Source organism: Enhydra lutris, unplaced genomic scaffold (assembly GCF_002288905.1).
Source record: "Enhydra lutris kenyoni isolate GAN:26980312 unplaced genomic scaffold, ASM228890v2 scaffoldscaffold39, whole genome shotgun sequence".
Classification (NCBI taxonomy): Eukaryota; Metazoa; Chordata; class Mammalia; order Carnivora; family Mustelidae; genus Enhydra; species Enhydra lutris.
In genome coordinates, this window is record NW_019154123.1 from 771305 (window position 1) to 786984 (window position 15680).

Below are 15680 nucleotides of genomic sequence, written 5' to 3' on the forward strand. Positions count from 1 at the left end.
TGGACTCCTCGCTCAGTGGGGAGCCTGCTGTTCCCTCTGCTCCTCCCCCTGCTCATGCATGCTCTGTCTTTCAAATAAATAAAGAAAATCTTAAAAAAAAAAAAAAACTGAAAGAAAATATTTGCTATATACAGAGAAGTCAAAGATTATTCTCCAGCTGAATATAGCATTTCTACAAATAAGAAGGAAAAAGACAAATATCTTAACAGAGACATGAAGAGAGTATATTGCAGGCATTTCACAGAAGATCAAATAGGAGAGACTTCTGCCTAACCGTAAGTTGGGGTACATCCACGATCTGGCATTGCCTAAGCAGTTTGAATACACCACACCCTACTACCCAGCAATTCCACTCCTGGGCATAAGCAACATGTGTACCAGGCATCAGGAACTCCACAGCATTGCTCATTGTAATAAAAACAAGAAACAGCCCATATAGTCACCAACATTAAATTGCATAAATCAACTGTGGTACGTTCAAACAATTTTATAATACAACAGGAAAACTGGATGAACTCTAGCTAATCACATTATAATGGATACATCTCAAAAACATAATGTTGGACAAAAACAAAATACAGATTCGCAAAATACATATCGTATGTTTTTCATTTTGACGATGTTTAAGTACCTGCATATAGTAAAGCTATGAAGAAGCGCAAGGAAATGCTTAAAATGAGAGCCTGGATTATGGTTCTCTCAGGGAGTTAGGAAGGAGATGCATTCAAAGGCCATGTGGGAGCTGCAAATGTATCTGTAAAGTCCTGTTTCTGAAGCCACCTGTAGGATTTAAAGGTGCGTATTTTGTTATAATGTTGTTATTATTGCTCTATTTGTATTTAAATACACAGCTCAGTTTGAAGAGCTACTGAAGGGGGATGGGCATCGGCAACCAAAGAGCATCTGGAAGGATAAAGGACTATCCTCTGAGGCAAGGAAAGGAGGACCCTGGAATTTCCATTTTAATGTCTATTTGAAAAGTTTCAATGTTAATCCCAAAAGAAGGCACACTAACTTTCTAATTGAAAAGGAAAGATCCAGCCTTAATGGGTCTTTGCACAGGAACAATTATAGAGACCCTCCTGTGAGCCTAGGGAGTATACTGATGTCATTCAAGTTCACTGCCTGCAGACTCTGCAAAGCTTGACCTTAAGAGACAGCCATCAAAAGTTCCTTCATAAAATTGATTGATAAGGGGCGCCTGGGTGGCTCAGTGGGTTAAGCCCCTCCCTTCGGCTCGGATCATGATCTCAGGGTCCTGGGATCGAGCCCCGCATAGGGCTCTCTGCTCAGTGGGAAGCCTGCTTCCCCTCTCTCTGCCTGCTGCTCTGCCTGCTTGTGATCTCTCTCTCTCTCTATGTCAAATAAATAAATAAATAAATAAATCTTTAAAAAAAATTGATTGATAAAACCGTCCTTCCTTGGGCCCTGGGTGGCTCAGTCTGTCGAGTGTCTGTCTGCCTTTGGCTCAGGCCATGATCCCTGGGTCCTAGGATCAATCTCTTAGTTCAGGCTCCCTGCTCAGTGGGGAGTGTGCTTCTCCCTCTCCCTCTGCTGCCGTCCCCCTCCCCACCGCTCATATGCCATCTCTGTCTATCTCAAAAAAATAAATATCGTCTTTAAAAAAAACAAACACCTGCCTTTCTAGGGCATCTGGGTGGCTCCGTCAGTTAAGCCTCTGAGTCTTGGTTTTGCCTCAGGTCATGATTTCAGGGTCTTGAGATCAAGGCCCATGCCAGGCTCCCTGTTTAATGGGAAGTTGGCTTGAGATTCTCTCCCTATCCTCCCCTGCCCTCATCCCATGTTCTTTCTCTCTTCTCTCTCTCAAATAAATAATTTTTTTTTTAAGTTTACCTTCCCTCACAGGATGAGGGGAGCTCTTTCGAAGCATTCTTGTTTCTCAGCTTAAAATTATTTATTTTTTCTTTTCCAAAAGGATTCATTACAAGGAAGTATATTTTGCTTTTTTTTTTTTTTTTTTTTTTTTTCCCCTCCCAGTGACTTAATAGGTTTATGTTTAGGAGACCTCACTCACATAGATGACAGATAACAGACAAATCTGTTAATTTATGTCAGCTTTAGCATTAGAATAGCACAGTAAACCAAAACCTTTCCTTCTTGTATGCCTTTTATAACAACAATGCCACTTCCCCGCCATCTTTAAATTCTCTTGTATCAGATTCCTTATTTAAAGGAAGTTTAATCTCACCCCAGTGGTCATAACCAAATTGTGCAAGACGTCATGTGACCCACTATAGTCTTTGAAAATAGTTAATTTCTTTAATATTTTATTGATGATTTTAAAATTTATTGATGATTTTAAAATTAAATGTAGTGCATTTAACCAATTTTAATGTTAATTTAAAAAAAATTATCAAGGGAGTTTTTAAAAATCAAACATACAAAACCAAGAGCTGTCAGATTTAGGACTGAGCAGCAGGAGATCCTGCCTGGAACTCCAAGGAGGTCTCAGAAAATCCAAGCTTCAGCACAGAAGATGTGGACTAAGCTGGATGGATGGCTGAATTCATTTCCCAAAACATCTGCTTTGGATACTCAGAATTAAGCAGTGTCAAGCCATGCATTATTAAGATGAGACAACAGACTATCAGAAAACAAGAAAGGGGGGTGCCTGGGTGGCTCAGTCGGTTAAGCATCTGTCTTTGGCTCAGGTCATGACCCCAGGGTCCTGTGATTGAGCCCCATGAGGGGTGCTCTGGTTGGTGGAGAGCTTGCTTGGAGGGGAGCCTGCTTCTCCTTCTCGTTCTGCCCCTCCCCCAGCTTGTGCATGCTCTCTTTCAAATAAATAAAATCTTTAAAATGTAGGAGAGACAAAAGAAGGAAAGAAGGAAGGGAGGGAGGGAGGCAGGGAGGGAGGGAGGAAGGAATAAAACAGGAAAGGAAACCATTATGGCTAGGAACCAAATAAAGGGCATGAAATGTGCCAGAGGAAACTCCAGCTCTTCAAACCATGTGAAAAAAAAGGTGAGAAGAGAGAAGCAGAACAGTATTCTCATTTATACGTGGAAAACATTGTCTTTAAGGAGAAAACCACATGAAACAAACATGACAATCTTAGACCTCACTAGAAATGACCAACTCTGGGCAAGCTTATAATGACTTCCAGTCTCGGTCTACTAGAGCAAGGATGTCAACAGCAACGTATGGAGAAAAGTTGAAATTTCTAGGCAGACACAAATGTCTTCATGTACCTGAGGGGCTCTCAACTATTTGAATCTTGAGTCCCAAGGTCTTCAAAAAAAGGTGCCATCCAAATAGTGCAAATTGGAATTCTGTAAGCCTTCTCTAATGATCCAAATTACAATTGATTTCTTTCCCAAAATAGCTTCTATCTATTAAGTGATTTATAAAGGATAAACTTGTGTGAAACAGCTTTATGTGTATTATCTCATTAACTTTTCACAATGACCTCAGGAAGTAGCTTATCATTTTCCTACTTTATAGAGAGAAAGATAGAAAGAACCTATCTTCTGGAGAATGCTGATCTGTAGCAGCATCAACCTTGGAAATATCTGTTATTCTAGTTACCATTGCTGAGTAAGAAACTACCCCGGGTTTAGTGACTTAACACCACAACCATGTCCTATGCTCATGGTTCTGAGACTCAGGAGTTCAGAGAGAACACAGTGGGAACAGTTTGCTTCTGCTCTCCCATGTCCCAGGCATTAGCTGGGAAGACACAGATACCTTGAAATAACTCAAGCAGCTGGAGAGTGGAGTCCTCTGGAGGCTTCTTCACTCACAAATCAGGCGTGTGGGCTGAGAAGACTTGAAAACTGAGCCCAGAGCACCTGCACACAGCCTGTCCACTCCACTGGTTGGCTTTTCCTCACCACATGGCAGCTGGGGTTAGAAAGGGCTTTCAAAAAAGCCAGCTAGAAACTACATGTCCTTTTCTGACCTTGATCCAGAAGTCATGCAGCACCACTTCCACCAGACAGTATGGGGTTGAAGTGAGTCACAAAGATTAGGCAGACGGAAGAGGAGGGTGGAAGAATGGCAACGTCAAACTGCAGAAAATTATGGGTGGAAAGGGTGGTATTATTGCAGCCATATTGGCAGATATAAATTGTGCACCTCTACCCCAAACTTTTTATTAAGATGGTTAATATTCATCTATCTTTTTGAAGCCATTGTTAGTAGTTAGATACTTTGTTTTCTGCAGCAAAAGAAACCCAAGTGATAATGTTCTTTACCCAACTTCAATAATCGAAATGTTATCTGCTTTGTCTATTTAGTCTTAGAGGAGAGAGTGTATGTGTGTGGTGGGGTGAAGGGGGGGTGACAGCCTTAGAATTGATATAATGTGAAAGAGACACAGATGTGCAGAGATAGAGGCATCTGGGTGGCTCTGTCTGTTAAGTGTCTGCCTTCAGCTCAGGTCATGATCCCAGGTTCCTGGGACCGAGCCCCACATTGGGCTCCCTGCTCAACGGGGAGCCTACTTCTTCCTCTCCCTCTGCCTGCTGCTCTCCTTCCTTGTGGTCTCTCTCTCTCTGACAAATAAATAAATAAAATCTTAAAAAAAAAAAAAAACAAAAATAAAGATGTGCATAGATATATAATCTCTTGGCCTTTGGAGAATCTGGGCAAGAATTGGGGCAGCTAGATTTCTGAGCCATGAGCAGCTTCTTTCACTGTAAGTGGGCTTCACGGTATGAAAAAAAAAAAAAAAAGTTTAGGAAAAAAATTACCATCAAGTAGTGGTCTTCAAATGCTGTTCACATGTTCCTGGAACAATTTTGAAAGATTACTCACTCTCTTTTGCATTTCTAGGTTATCTAAAAATTTGGTTCTGAGTTTAAATAATTGTAGTGGTTGTAAGTTCCAGACCAGGATACAGTATTCTTCTGCCTTAGCACACAGATACATGTACAGCTGGGAAAGTCTGGAAGCCCCATGGTTTATGGTGCCTGATTAATCATTACATGGGGCATCTCCTTTGTTGGCACCCCCCTGGGAAGTTTCCACACCCTGAGGCCATAGACCAAAGTAAGATTTATGTGCAAGGAATATGCTTTCTTTTGTAAGGGGATGTGGTAGGGATACCATATATTCTCTAATGTTGAACATTTTTTGACAATAAAAAGGGACACTATTAACTACTCTAAGAAATAAGCATAAACCAGGAAAACCAGGATATAAAGTGATCCTAGCAATTAGAACCCTAGTAAGCTACCAAGGGAATCAGTTTACAATAGAGAATTCATGGAAGCTGAAGATCTGGTCATCATTTTACTGAAAACTGCCCATTTTCAGTATTCCTTCAAAAGTTTTCCATAGCCCCCAAATTTGTATAGATCTATTATTAAGCTAGCGTCTAGCCATACCAGTTGCCAAAGTACTGAAACATCACCATACATATTAGTAAATAGAGTAACAATAATTGGAATAACCAAAATAATCAATAATCTAAATTCTAGCATTTGTATTTCATTTCAGAAACCACAAGCAGGCAAACTGTGATTCTAAGACCTCCTTGTGGAATGGGTATTGGACACAGAGCTTGGGAATCTGCTACAGAGAACTTGCCATTTATTTCCAAAGTTGACAGGTAGCAATGAAGCATAGATATCCTTATATAGAAGAAATGAGACTTGCCACTTCTTCAAATGTCTCCTTCAGGCTTCCAAAAGAAATGCCTGTCCTTCTCTGTGGGGAGAAGTAGGGTCTGGGTTCAGGAAGCAGATAGCAAGGTGACTGGGTGTCATGGACACACAGTTGTCATGCGCATAGACAGCAAATGCCTTCATTGTGGGATAAAGTCCTCTCTGATAGGTTTTGAGACCTTTGTTTTATTTGACAACTTAACTCCTGAAGGAAGGCAGCTGGCCCTGTGCTTTGTTTTTGTTTTTGTTTTTTTTTTAAAGATTTTATTTATTTATTTGACAGACAGGGATCACAAGTAGGCAGAGAGGCAGGCAGAGAGGAGGAAGCAGGCTCCCTGCGGAGCAGAGAGCCCGATGCTGGGCTTGATCCCAGGACCCTGGGATCATGACCCGAGCCAAAGACAGAGGCTTTAACCCACTGAGCCACCCAGGCGCCCCTAAGATTTTATTTATTTATTTATTTATTTGACAGAGACAGAGATCTCAAGTACATGGAGAGGCAGGCAGAGAGAGAGGGAGAGGAGGAGGAAGCAGGCTTCCCGCTGAGCAAAGAGCCTGATGCGGGGCTCGATCCCAGGACCCTGGGACCATGACCTGAGCCAAAGGCAGAGGCTTTAACCCACTGAGCCACCCAGGTGCCCGCCCTGTGCTTTGTAAACAAGTCTCCAGAGAGGGACTCTGCCGGAAACTTATCCAAGGATGAACACAGAGAGTCCTCTAGCAAGACGGTGCTGCATCTCTACCCTCTGTCTTGTGCCAAGCTCCACACTCTTCCTCCTTTACCTGACTGCTCTCTTCTTGAAAGAGAGACAGGGTCTAGAAGCTTCCACTACCTCTAGTCAGCACCAACCTCTCAGCACACTTCTATTTTTTTCATGCTTTTTATGTCTTCTTTTCTTCAGCCCTTTCTCCTTTGTCTCTATTAGGAACTGGGCTCTTCCTAGTCACAGACTCATGGTTGGCACAAGTGGTCTCCTGATTAGCCTCAGCGGGGCCACGGAAGCCTACCCTGCTTCCTCACCAGAGGAAAAGAAAACAATATGCAGACTCCTGGCCTCAACAGTGAAGATCATTTCCTCGCCATCTACTTTCCATCTTTTCCCACTTCCCTGCCTCCCTCTCTGCATCTCCCTGGCATCACACAAATGACAACATCATTTCAGGTAAGAAGAAAAAGGTACAAGTGAGGAGCAGGTTCAGGGAGAGTAGAGAGCTATTACAAAGGGCAACCGAAGAATCCCCTTCTTTTATGACTAATGTGATCGTTTAATGGTTATCAATCCATAAGAAGTGGTAGGCATTGTGATGTAATTCCCCACATCGAGTCAGGGAGCAAACAGAATTATCATTTAATAATAATGCTGACAAAAGTATTGAATGAATGATCAAAACCAGCACACCAGTCAATATACTATCTGGAAATTATTAGAATGATTTTATGAGTGAAATGGATTACAAATAATACCACTAGATAAGAAACTTACATGATATATCATTCACTTCCTGAGATAATAAAAAGAGTATGATCTATTCAATATTTGACTTATATTATCAGATATATGACTGTATTACTTGAATATTTGAACATTACATTTTACCATTTTATATCCAACGTTTAAGAGACCATCCTAGATGCCTGGACACAGTTTCTTCATTTGCATGATTTCTTCACTTGCTAGTGCAGTGGATTAAACATTAGTAGAGTTTTAATAACCTTGTATTCACATTTTCTTTTAACATATGTATTGGAATGATTATCAAGGGGATAGTTATCACCTCATTTTAGAAGGAGAAAAACAGTAGGTCTCAGAAAAATGAAACATGTTAGTGAATGTGAATTCTGAACTGCGATAGGGTACCCATTTCAGTCCTCTATCACTCAAAGAACACCTCTCACATTATGTCCCTCAGTGAAAAGGCTCATGCATTTCAGGAAGCTCTAAATAATTACCTAATGGCTCAGAAGGTGGCCATCAGTCACTGGATATTATGATTGTGCTGGGCTGAATAATAAATAACCCACCCGGATGTCCACAGCCTAATCCAAGGAACCTGTAGGTGTTATATGGCAAAAGGAATTTTGCAGATGTCATCAAGCTAAGGATCTTCAGATGGGAAAATTATCCTGGATTTTGTGGGTAAGCTCTTAAATGTAACCACAAGTGTCCTTCTAAGTATGAGAGGCAGAGGGAGAAGTGACTACAGAGAAGACAGTGTGAAGGTAGAGCAGAAATAGAGTTGAAGATGCTTTGCTGCTGGCCTTGAAGACGAGAAAGGGCCCATGAGTCAAAGTATGCAAAGAAGGTAGCTCCAGAAGCTAGAAAAGGCAAGAAAAAGATTCATCCACTGGATGCTCCTTTGACACCTTGAGCTCAGTTCAGTGAAACCCATTTCGGACTTCCAACCTCTAGAAATGTAAAAGAGTAAATGCGTATTGTTTTAAGCCCCTCAGTTTGTGGGCACTTGTTACAGCAGCTTTAGGAAACAAATACAGTGATGTACAACAGGATTCTGAGGAAGCCCCTTCTTGGTCAGGGAGAAGCTAGACTGTATTCTGAAATTCAATAGGCTGCTAATTTCAAGTTAACTAACCAGACACTCATGGGGTATCAGGATTCCTCAGTAGCAAGGGAATGGAAGAGAAGGGGAGCTACCTGAATCACGTCTACTAACTAGGCAAACATCACATTGGCTGACAGACACCCTTGAATCCCAGGAAATCAGCTAGAGACCTGGAAATCTTCAATCAAACTAGTAACTCAGAGGAAAGGGCCAGAATTTCACCAGGCAGGCTGAGCATTTATAGCTTCATTAAAGGCTACTAAATTATATGACTCAAGAAAATCACTGGCAATTTATTAGGACAAGAAATGTTTCTGTGGTTTTTACCACAAAACCTCGTTGGACCTTACACTGCATGACTATGGAATCTACTCTCACTTTTTGGAGCCCAAAATCTCTGTCTAGTTCTTTGGCTTGCAATATGAACCTAAGTAAAAAGTATGAGGGATTCAACATTTCTGGATGTTGTCACTATAACCTAGCTCTCAGTGACCCTGTACAGAACCTCTGATTCATTTTCAGATGATACAGCTCCTTTTTCAAGATGGTAGAAGAGTTGGGGCACCTGGGTGGCTAAGTCAGTTAAGTGTCTGCCTTCAGCTCGGGTCATGATCCCAGGGTTCTGGGTTCGAGCCCCATGTCAGGTTCTCTGCTCAGTGGGAACCTGTTTCTCCCTTTCCCTCTGCCTGCTGGTCTGCGTGCTTGTGCCCTCTCTCTCTCTCTCTCTCTCTGTGTGTGTCAAATAAATAGATAAATTAAATATTTAAAACAAACAAAAAAAAGAAGATAGAAGAGTTAAATGGTTCCTGTTCTTAGAGTCAAGAGTTTAAAGCCATCTGATCAGGCATGGGAGGAATAATGGAAGAATGTCAAGTAGGCCTTAACATTGATCCTTAGAGTGTCTTTTAAATCAGAAGTACAACAGACATGACAAATTTTTTTAAAGAATTTTCTAGTCTTTTGCTTCTACTTTCCACATCTGGCTCACTTTACTCACGGTCGTGTGACAAAAGAAAGTAGGTTTCTGGATTATATATATATATATTTTTTTAAAGATTTTATGTATTTATTTGAGAAAGAGAGAGAGTGAGAGAGAAATAGAGAGAGCAGGAGCAGGGAGAGAGGCTGAGGGAGAAGCAGACTCCCCGCTGAGCAGGGACCCAGACGCCTGGCTCTATCCCTGGACTCCAAGATCTTGACCCAAGCTGAAGGCAGATGCTTAATTGGCTGAGCCACCCAGGTGTCCCTCTGTTTCTGGATTTTAAAGCACAAAAAGTAGCTAGACTTCCTGCAGTGATTCCAGTGGGGCCACACCTATTCTTTATTCCTCCCCCCAAAACTAAAATGGAGTGTTTAATACAAACAAGTTCTTCTCTGAAGAGTAACATGTACATTTAAATTAAATGATAGCAAAGAGTTCTATCAGGGGCATAATCACTATCCTCAGCATGTAAATAAAGACATGGGGACTCAATGGAAGGAACACTATAATACAGTGAATGAGAATACTGGTTAGAGGCTAAATAGACAAGGTTTGACTCTCAGGTCCCACTACTAGCTGCATAACTCTGGGCAAGATTCTCAATTTTTCTGAGCTTCACTTCACTAATCTTTGAAATGGTGATAATAATAGTACCTACCACCTAGGGCTATTTTGAACATACATACCTATATAATACATATAAAGTTGGCCAGTGCAGAACTTAGAAAATATTCAGAGCTCAATAAATATCAGCTACCTTTACATGACCTTGAAGCCAATAAGAATATGATTTGGAGTATTTCATTAAATTATAATTTGTCATAATCTAGCTCGACAAATAATGACTGAAGGGAAAAGACAATGAGACATTTTAAATATGGAACTGGTTACTGAAGGAAATTTTATTGCCAAACACATGCAACTTGATTTTTATTATGAAAACAAGTTGCACATGTTTTGAACATCAAATAGATCAAAGGATATACAAGAAAAAGTTAATCTTTCCCTTACTGCAGAACTTCAGTTGCATTCTATAGAAGCAATCAAATAGATACATGCGTGTGTGTGTGTGTGTGTGTGTGTGTGTGTGTGTGTGTGTGTATAAAATCTAATTTGACTCCCAGATTTCCTTCTTGTTCCTCTACCAGGATTTTTTTCACCCAGCAGCCTAAGTGATCCTAAAACAATTAAATCGTGTCATATAATTTCCTTGCTTAAAATACTCCAATGGCCCATTGTATTTAAATAAAACACAAACCTCTTACTCTGGATTGCAAAGTGCTACATACTCTGGTCTCTGCTTTTCTCTCTAACCTGTCTCCCTCTGTTCTCTTCTAACTAAGCTCCAGGAACACTGGCTTTCCCTCTGTGTATAGGATGAACATTCGGGCTCATTCCCACCTCAGAAACTTCACACTGTCCCTTCCCTGGAACGCTCTTCACATTGAACTATATCCATAGTTATGTCTCTTTTTTATTCAGATCTCAGATAAAACCCATCTTCCCAGTTCAGGACATAGCTGACTCTACAACTCAAAAAGCCACTTGGTTATTCTTTATCATTTCAACCTATTCTGAGTCTTTGTGCAGCATCTAATACCACTCTATATTTTTATTTGTTTGCCTATTTTTACTTATTCATATGTTTAGTTAGGTAATTGCGAGCTTCTCTGTTTCCTAGAAAGGGACCTTCATGACAGCAAGACTAGGGCCTGTTCACTCCTGGGCCTCTCTGCCTAAAAGGATGCTGAAAAATAATGCGTGTCTAATAATGCTTCGTATATTTTTGCTAAAAGTTAATGAGGGCTATTTAGGTTATTTCTTCCCCAAGTAATTTCAAAATGGGGCTACATTGCCCTAGCGCATTCATCCCTGTACATGTCCAATCAAGTGCCAAAAGTTTAATTATTGAGGCAAAGGTATATACAATTTAAATTTTGATCATTGTTTCCAAACCACCTTTTAACAAAGTTATGCCAATTTACATTCTGAGTGGATTCCTTGAATCTTCTTTTAAGTGACTTCATGACATGATATTTGAGATACACTCTCTCAATTTAGAAGCTCGGGATACTTTATTATTTCATAACTTTGAAATGCAAACAGAATAGCCCAAGTGCAGACATCCACAGTAGACCTTCAGAAAGGCTGGAGAACCCGCATTTATAGTTACTGACAATTAGGTGAGTTACTATGAGAAGCATGCATCACTCCCTTTCAAAGGTCTCTCATTACCCAAGTCTTACATCTGAATTTTTAGCAGTAAACAATGGTTTACTAATCAACAACTTTCCCAAGCATACAAGTATAATTTATGATAACAAAAATCTTAGTTGATGAGGATTGGATAGAGACACAGAAAACCATAATGGCAGAAACAGGTACCTTATTTGAAAAGGTTCTCAAATTCCATGAATTTATTTCTCCCCACCAAAGGCTTATCATGCCCTTTGAGTCATCTATGGCAACAAGCTCAGATTCTGTGTAACAGTAACTGGAAAATACCCTACTGATGAAATGTATACCTGTATGTTCATATTTGTTTAAACATATCACCAAGACCAATGACAGAAGTGGGGGCATCTAGATGCCATTGACTCCTCTATGCCATTTTGTGAAAGACATCCTCTCCCAGTGCAAAATCAACCAACTAAAGTCATGAACAACAGCCAGAAGGGAGCCAGAAAACAAAGCCATAGACGTACAGACATTCAACCTCTACAGGAACATCATTCCAGAACTTCCACCAACTTATTTCACTCAGAAATATCTTTAAATGAAACATGAGTTTTCAGCAAAGATCATCCAAACATCTGTTATTTAAGCACATAAGATGTTCTCTATCGCTCATCCCTTTTACTCAATGGCAGCGTATTCTCCACTTAGAAGAATTACAGCATTGGAAAAAATTGCCCAGTAATTGAGAGATACCAACTCTGGGTTCAAGATGTATCTGCATGAAGTATCCAATATGCTAAATACAGAAAAATGGGGGTACTTACAGCAGGGTGTCCAGTACAGTAGGCATAGCTGGCATGGGACTGATAGTGCAAGCTTGCTCTTGGGAAGGAGTATGTGTTCCAGGCTGGTTGGCTGCTGTTCCACTGAGAGCTGAAGCCAGGGCTCATGGTCACTCGGGACTTACTAGTTTGATAGGCTCTCACTGTGGAGCTAGACTATCAAGAAGAAAGAAATGCAATGTAAAGACAGCTCTGCATAAAACCCAAGTCAGCTATATACAGCAGTAGGCACTTTCTTGTGCCACGGGTCTTGGCTGGTTAAGGCAAATGGCTGATTCCTTAAGGGGAGGCATTAAATATTGTACTGACTAGGAGAAAAGTATTTTCTCACTGTTAAGAATTTTAACTGGATCACAAAGCACAAAGGCTCATTGAAATGGATCTTACTGTTTTTGTTTTTTTTTCCAGTTGCAACATGCAACCCCATCCTTCAGAAATGAGATATGTTTTAGTGGTGACAGCAGTGATGATACTGTCGATTTTACATATACATTCTCTCATCAAAGCGTTCACCCTAGAAATTGACCGTCGATCTCATCTGAATGCAATAAATGAAAATCTTACTTTATAAGGATGGGACTGAGGCACAGATTAGTCCCTGACTCTAAATGGTCTTCAAATTCCATGAATCTATTGCTCTCCTGTGGAAGGCATCACAGAAACCTGGTCATATTCCAGCATGTCACCATTCTACTACCTAATGGCAGCGTAATGATGAAGGATTTGAAATCGTCATTTACCCTCAACTAGCCGTACCCATGTAATTAAAAATAGAGAAGTAGGAAAATATCTATTAACTTGCCAAATGTTAAATATTCGTGGTTGTTCATAGCTGTATATAGGGTAGAATGAACTGAAAACAAAACTCACTTATATCTTCTTTGTCCTCAGATGGCCATGACATATAAGACATATAATAGTTTCTTTTCAGAGAATAATTTTCTATCATCAGATTGCAATAGCTACTTACCCAAGTAGTACAGCAACTTCCACAATAAATTCTATTTATAAATCCATGGGCATATGCCAACTCAATCACTAGGAAAATGCGCTAATCTTATCGCCATTATATTCAGGAAACCTAGTGGGAAGAAACTTCTACCTGAGATTGTGTTACCCATTAGGCCAGATTTTGATACCATTAGATACTTAGAGGAATGACTTTTCTGAAGACAAGTTTGGGCATCTTGGAGTAACTGAAAGAAAGCAAGGGCCTCAGCAACTGGAAGGTTCTAGGAAAGGCTATTTCTCTCACAATAACCTCAAGATATTTGGAAAGGAAAGAGAAAATTTAAACCAGTGATTCACTGGTAAGCAACTTAAAATACTTAAACCCCAAACTAGAGAACACAGCCTTGTTGACGTAGACAAGTTTTTTTTTTCCGACCCTCTGTCTCTACTCTCATCCTTACCCTAACTAAACATGTGTACTCTCCAAGTGTTCAACAGTTCAATGTTATGTGCAGGTACAGCAATGTGAAGGTAGACACTGCTGCCTACCTCCCTAGGACAAACCTGTGTTGGAGAAGCAATAGTAGACTTCTGTAAAATTGGGATTTGGGTGGGGCACCTGGGTGGCTCAGTCAGTTAAGCATCTGCCTTCTGCTCAGGTCATGATCCCAGGGTCCTGGGATGGGCTCCCTGCTTGGTGGGTGAGTCAGCTTCTCCCTCTCCCTCTGCCCTTCCCGTGCTCATGCTTGCTCTTTCTCTCTCTCAAATAAATAAATAAAAATCTAAAAAAAAAAAAAATTGGGATTTTTGTACATGGTCCTAAGTATGGAAGCTCCATATTTATATGTTATATGTGTGATATATACTATCACACGTTATATGTGTGATATATACTATCACTTCAAAGAGTAACAAGCTCACCCACAAAACTATCATTGGCCCTGAAAGTATCTTGGCTTTCTGCTCTGCATCTATGGTCACTAACATTAATCACTCTCACTAGCTCAGTAGGTTCTCTGGCTAGCTCCTTCAAGACAAAACGTGGTTAGTTCCTTTATCAGTTTTCACAATTAGATCAGCTCCTGGACCTTAACATTCTTGGAAATTGTGTATGCACTCATCTCTTGGTTTAATTACTTTCCCACATTGCTTTAGTCTCTCCTCAATGATTTTATTCGTGGTGGTCTTCCTCCTACAAATTCTTTTTGGTCCCTCCTTTACAAACCTCACATTCGAGCTACACTTCATACTTGGTCCCAGTTCCCATGCCCTTGTCTTCCTACTCTCACACAGCCCTCCCAGTGTGGCTCAAACACTTCCGTCTGTGATTGCATCGCTTTGTATTGTTCCCACTATATGTAAATTTCAGCTCTCCAACCTGGCTGAGAGTCTAATGAGGTCAAGATCTGGTATTGCTGTATTGCCTTTTTCGCAGCTCAAGGAGTCTTTATCTCCCTTGCCCTTGGAAGGCTCTGAAAGTGTTTATCTCCTTATCACTGCAATCATCTTTCCCTCTGACTCCTTGACCCTTCTGACTGTACCTTCCTGTCTCACCTGCTTCCTTATCTTTCTATTTGCTCTCCCCAAATGAGGTCTTTTGCCAGGGCTTAATTTTCAGTTCTGTGCTATTCATTCTTTTAACTTTCCTCCTTTGTGATCTTATTCATGGTCAAAGCTTTAAGTATTAATTCTAAGAAGATGACTCTCTGATGTAATTTAACAGTATGTATCATCTCCTAAATTCCAGTCCCAAATCTTAAAATATCTGCTGGATATGGATGTATAATTATCAATCACCACAAATGGAACAAAAGTTTAAGTTACCGTGTATAAAATTAAATGAGTGTATTGTTTTACTCTAAAATTTCACCTCCCCACAATTTCTTTATTTCTGCTAATATTATGGCATTATTTTGAAACCAACTGCTTTGATCCTTTAGAATGCCTGTGACTCATTTATTTGTCCTCCAGCCCGTTATCTAGTGCCACCAAATTCTATTGACTCTCTTCAGTAGGTCTTGAACTGATGCTGTCCTTTCCATTCCTATTAGGAGTACCCAGTTCTAGGATTTTATCAGTTTGTATCTAAGTCACTAAAACTACATCAACAACCTTCTACCTTAAGCCTCAATTCACTCTACACAATGACATCAGATTAGTTTTCCTAGAAACTTGCTTTTATGGTGTTACTCCCTAATGAAAAATGTCCAGTAGTTCTCCATTCCCTCTGAGACAAAATCCAAAATTCCTAGTCTCCTTGAACATTCTTTCCAACCCTAACCAATAATGCAAGGCTTATTTTTTATTCCTTTCTATATAGTCTCAAGCTCCAGATAGACTGTTACTCCGAACAAGATTTATGTCTGTCACACCTATCTCCTTCCTAGAATGTACTCCCCTGCTCTTAGTTCACTTGACCCTACCAGACTCTACCTTTTCTGGTAAACCTATTTCGACACTCAGCCACCAACCCAAAGGGACTTTCACTTCTACTGACACTGACATTACAGTGACATTACAGATTTTCTTTCATAT

General features: G+C 40.3%; 1 protein-coding gene across 1 annotated transcript in view; it reads right to left on the minus strand.

Annotated features, from left to right (window-relative positions):
* LOC111154952 (RNA binding motif single stranded interacting protein 3) overlaps positions 1 to 15680 on the minus strand; it is a gene marked incomplete at its 3' end in the record, with an annotated part of 1272548 nt that overhangs the window by 729791 nt on the left and 527077 nt on the right. Inside the window, exon 3 of the mRNA XM_022514916.1 lies at positions 12177 to 12350. Within this exon, the coding sequence (XP_022370624.1) occupies positions 12177 to 12350 (174 nt within the window). The remainder of the gene's footprint in view (positions 1 to 12176; positions 12351 to 15680) is intronic.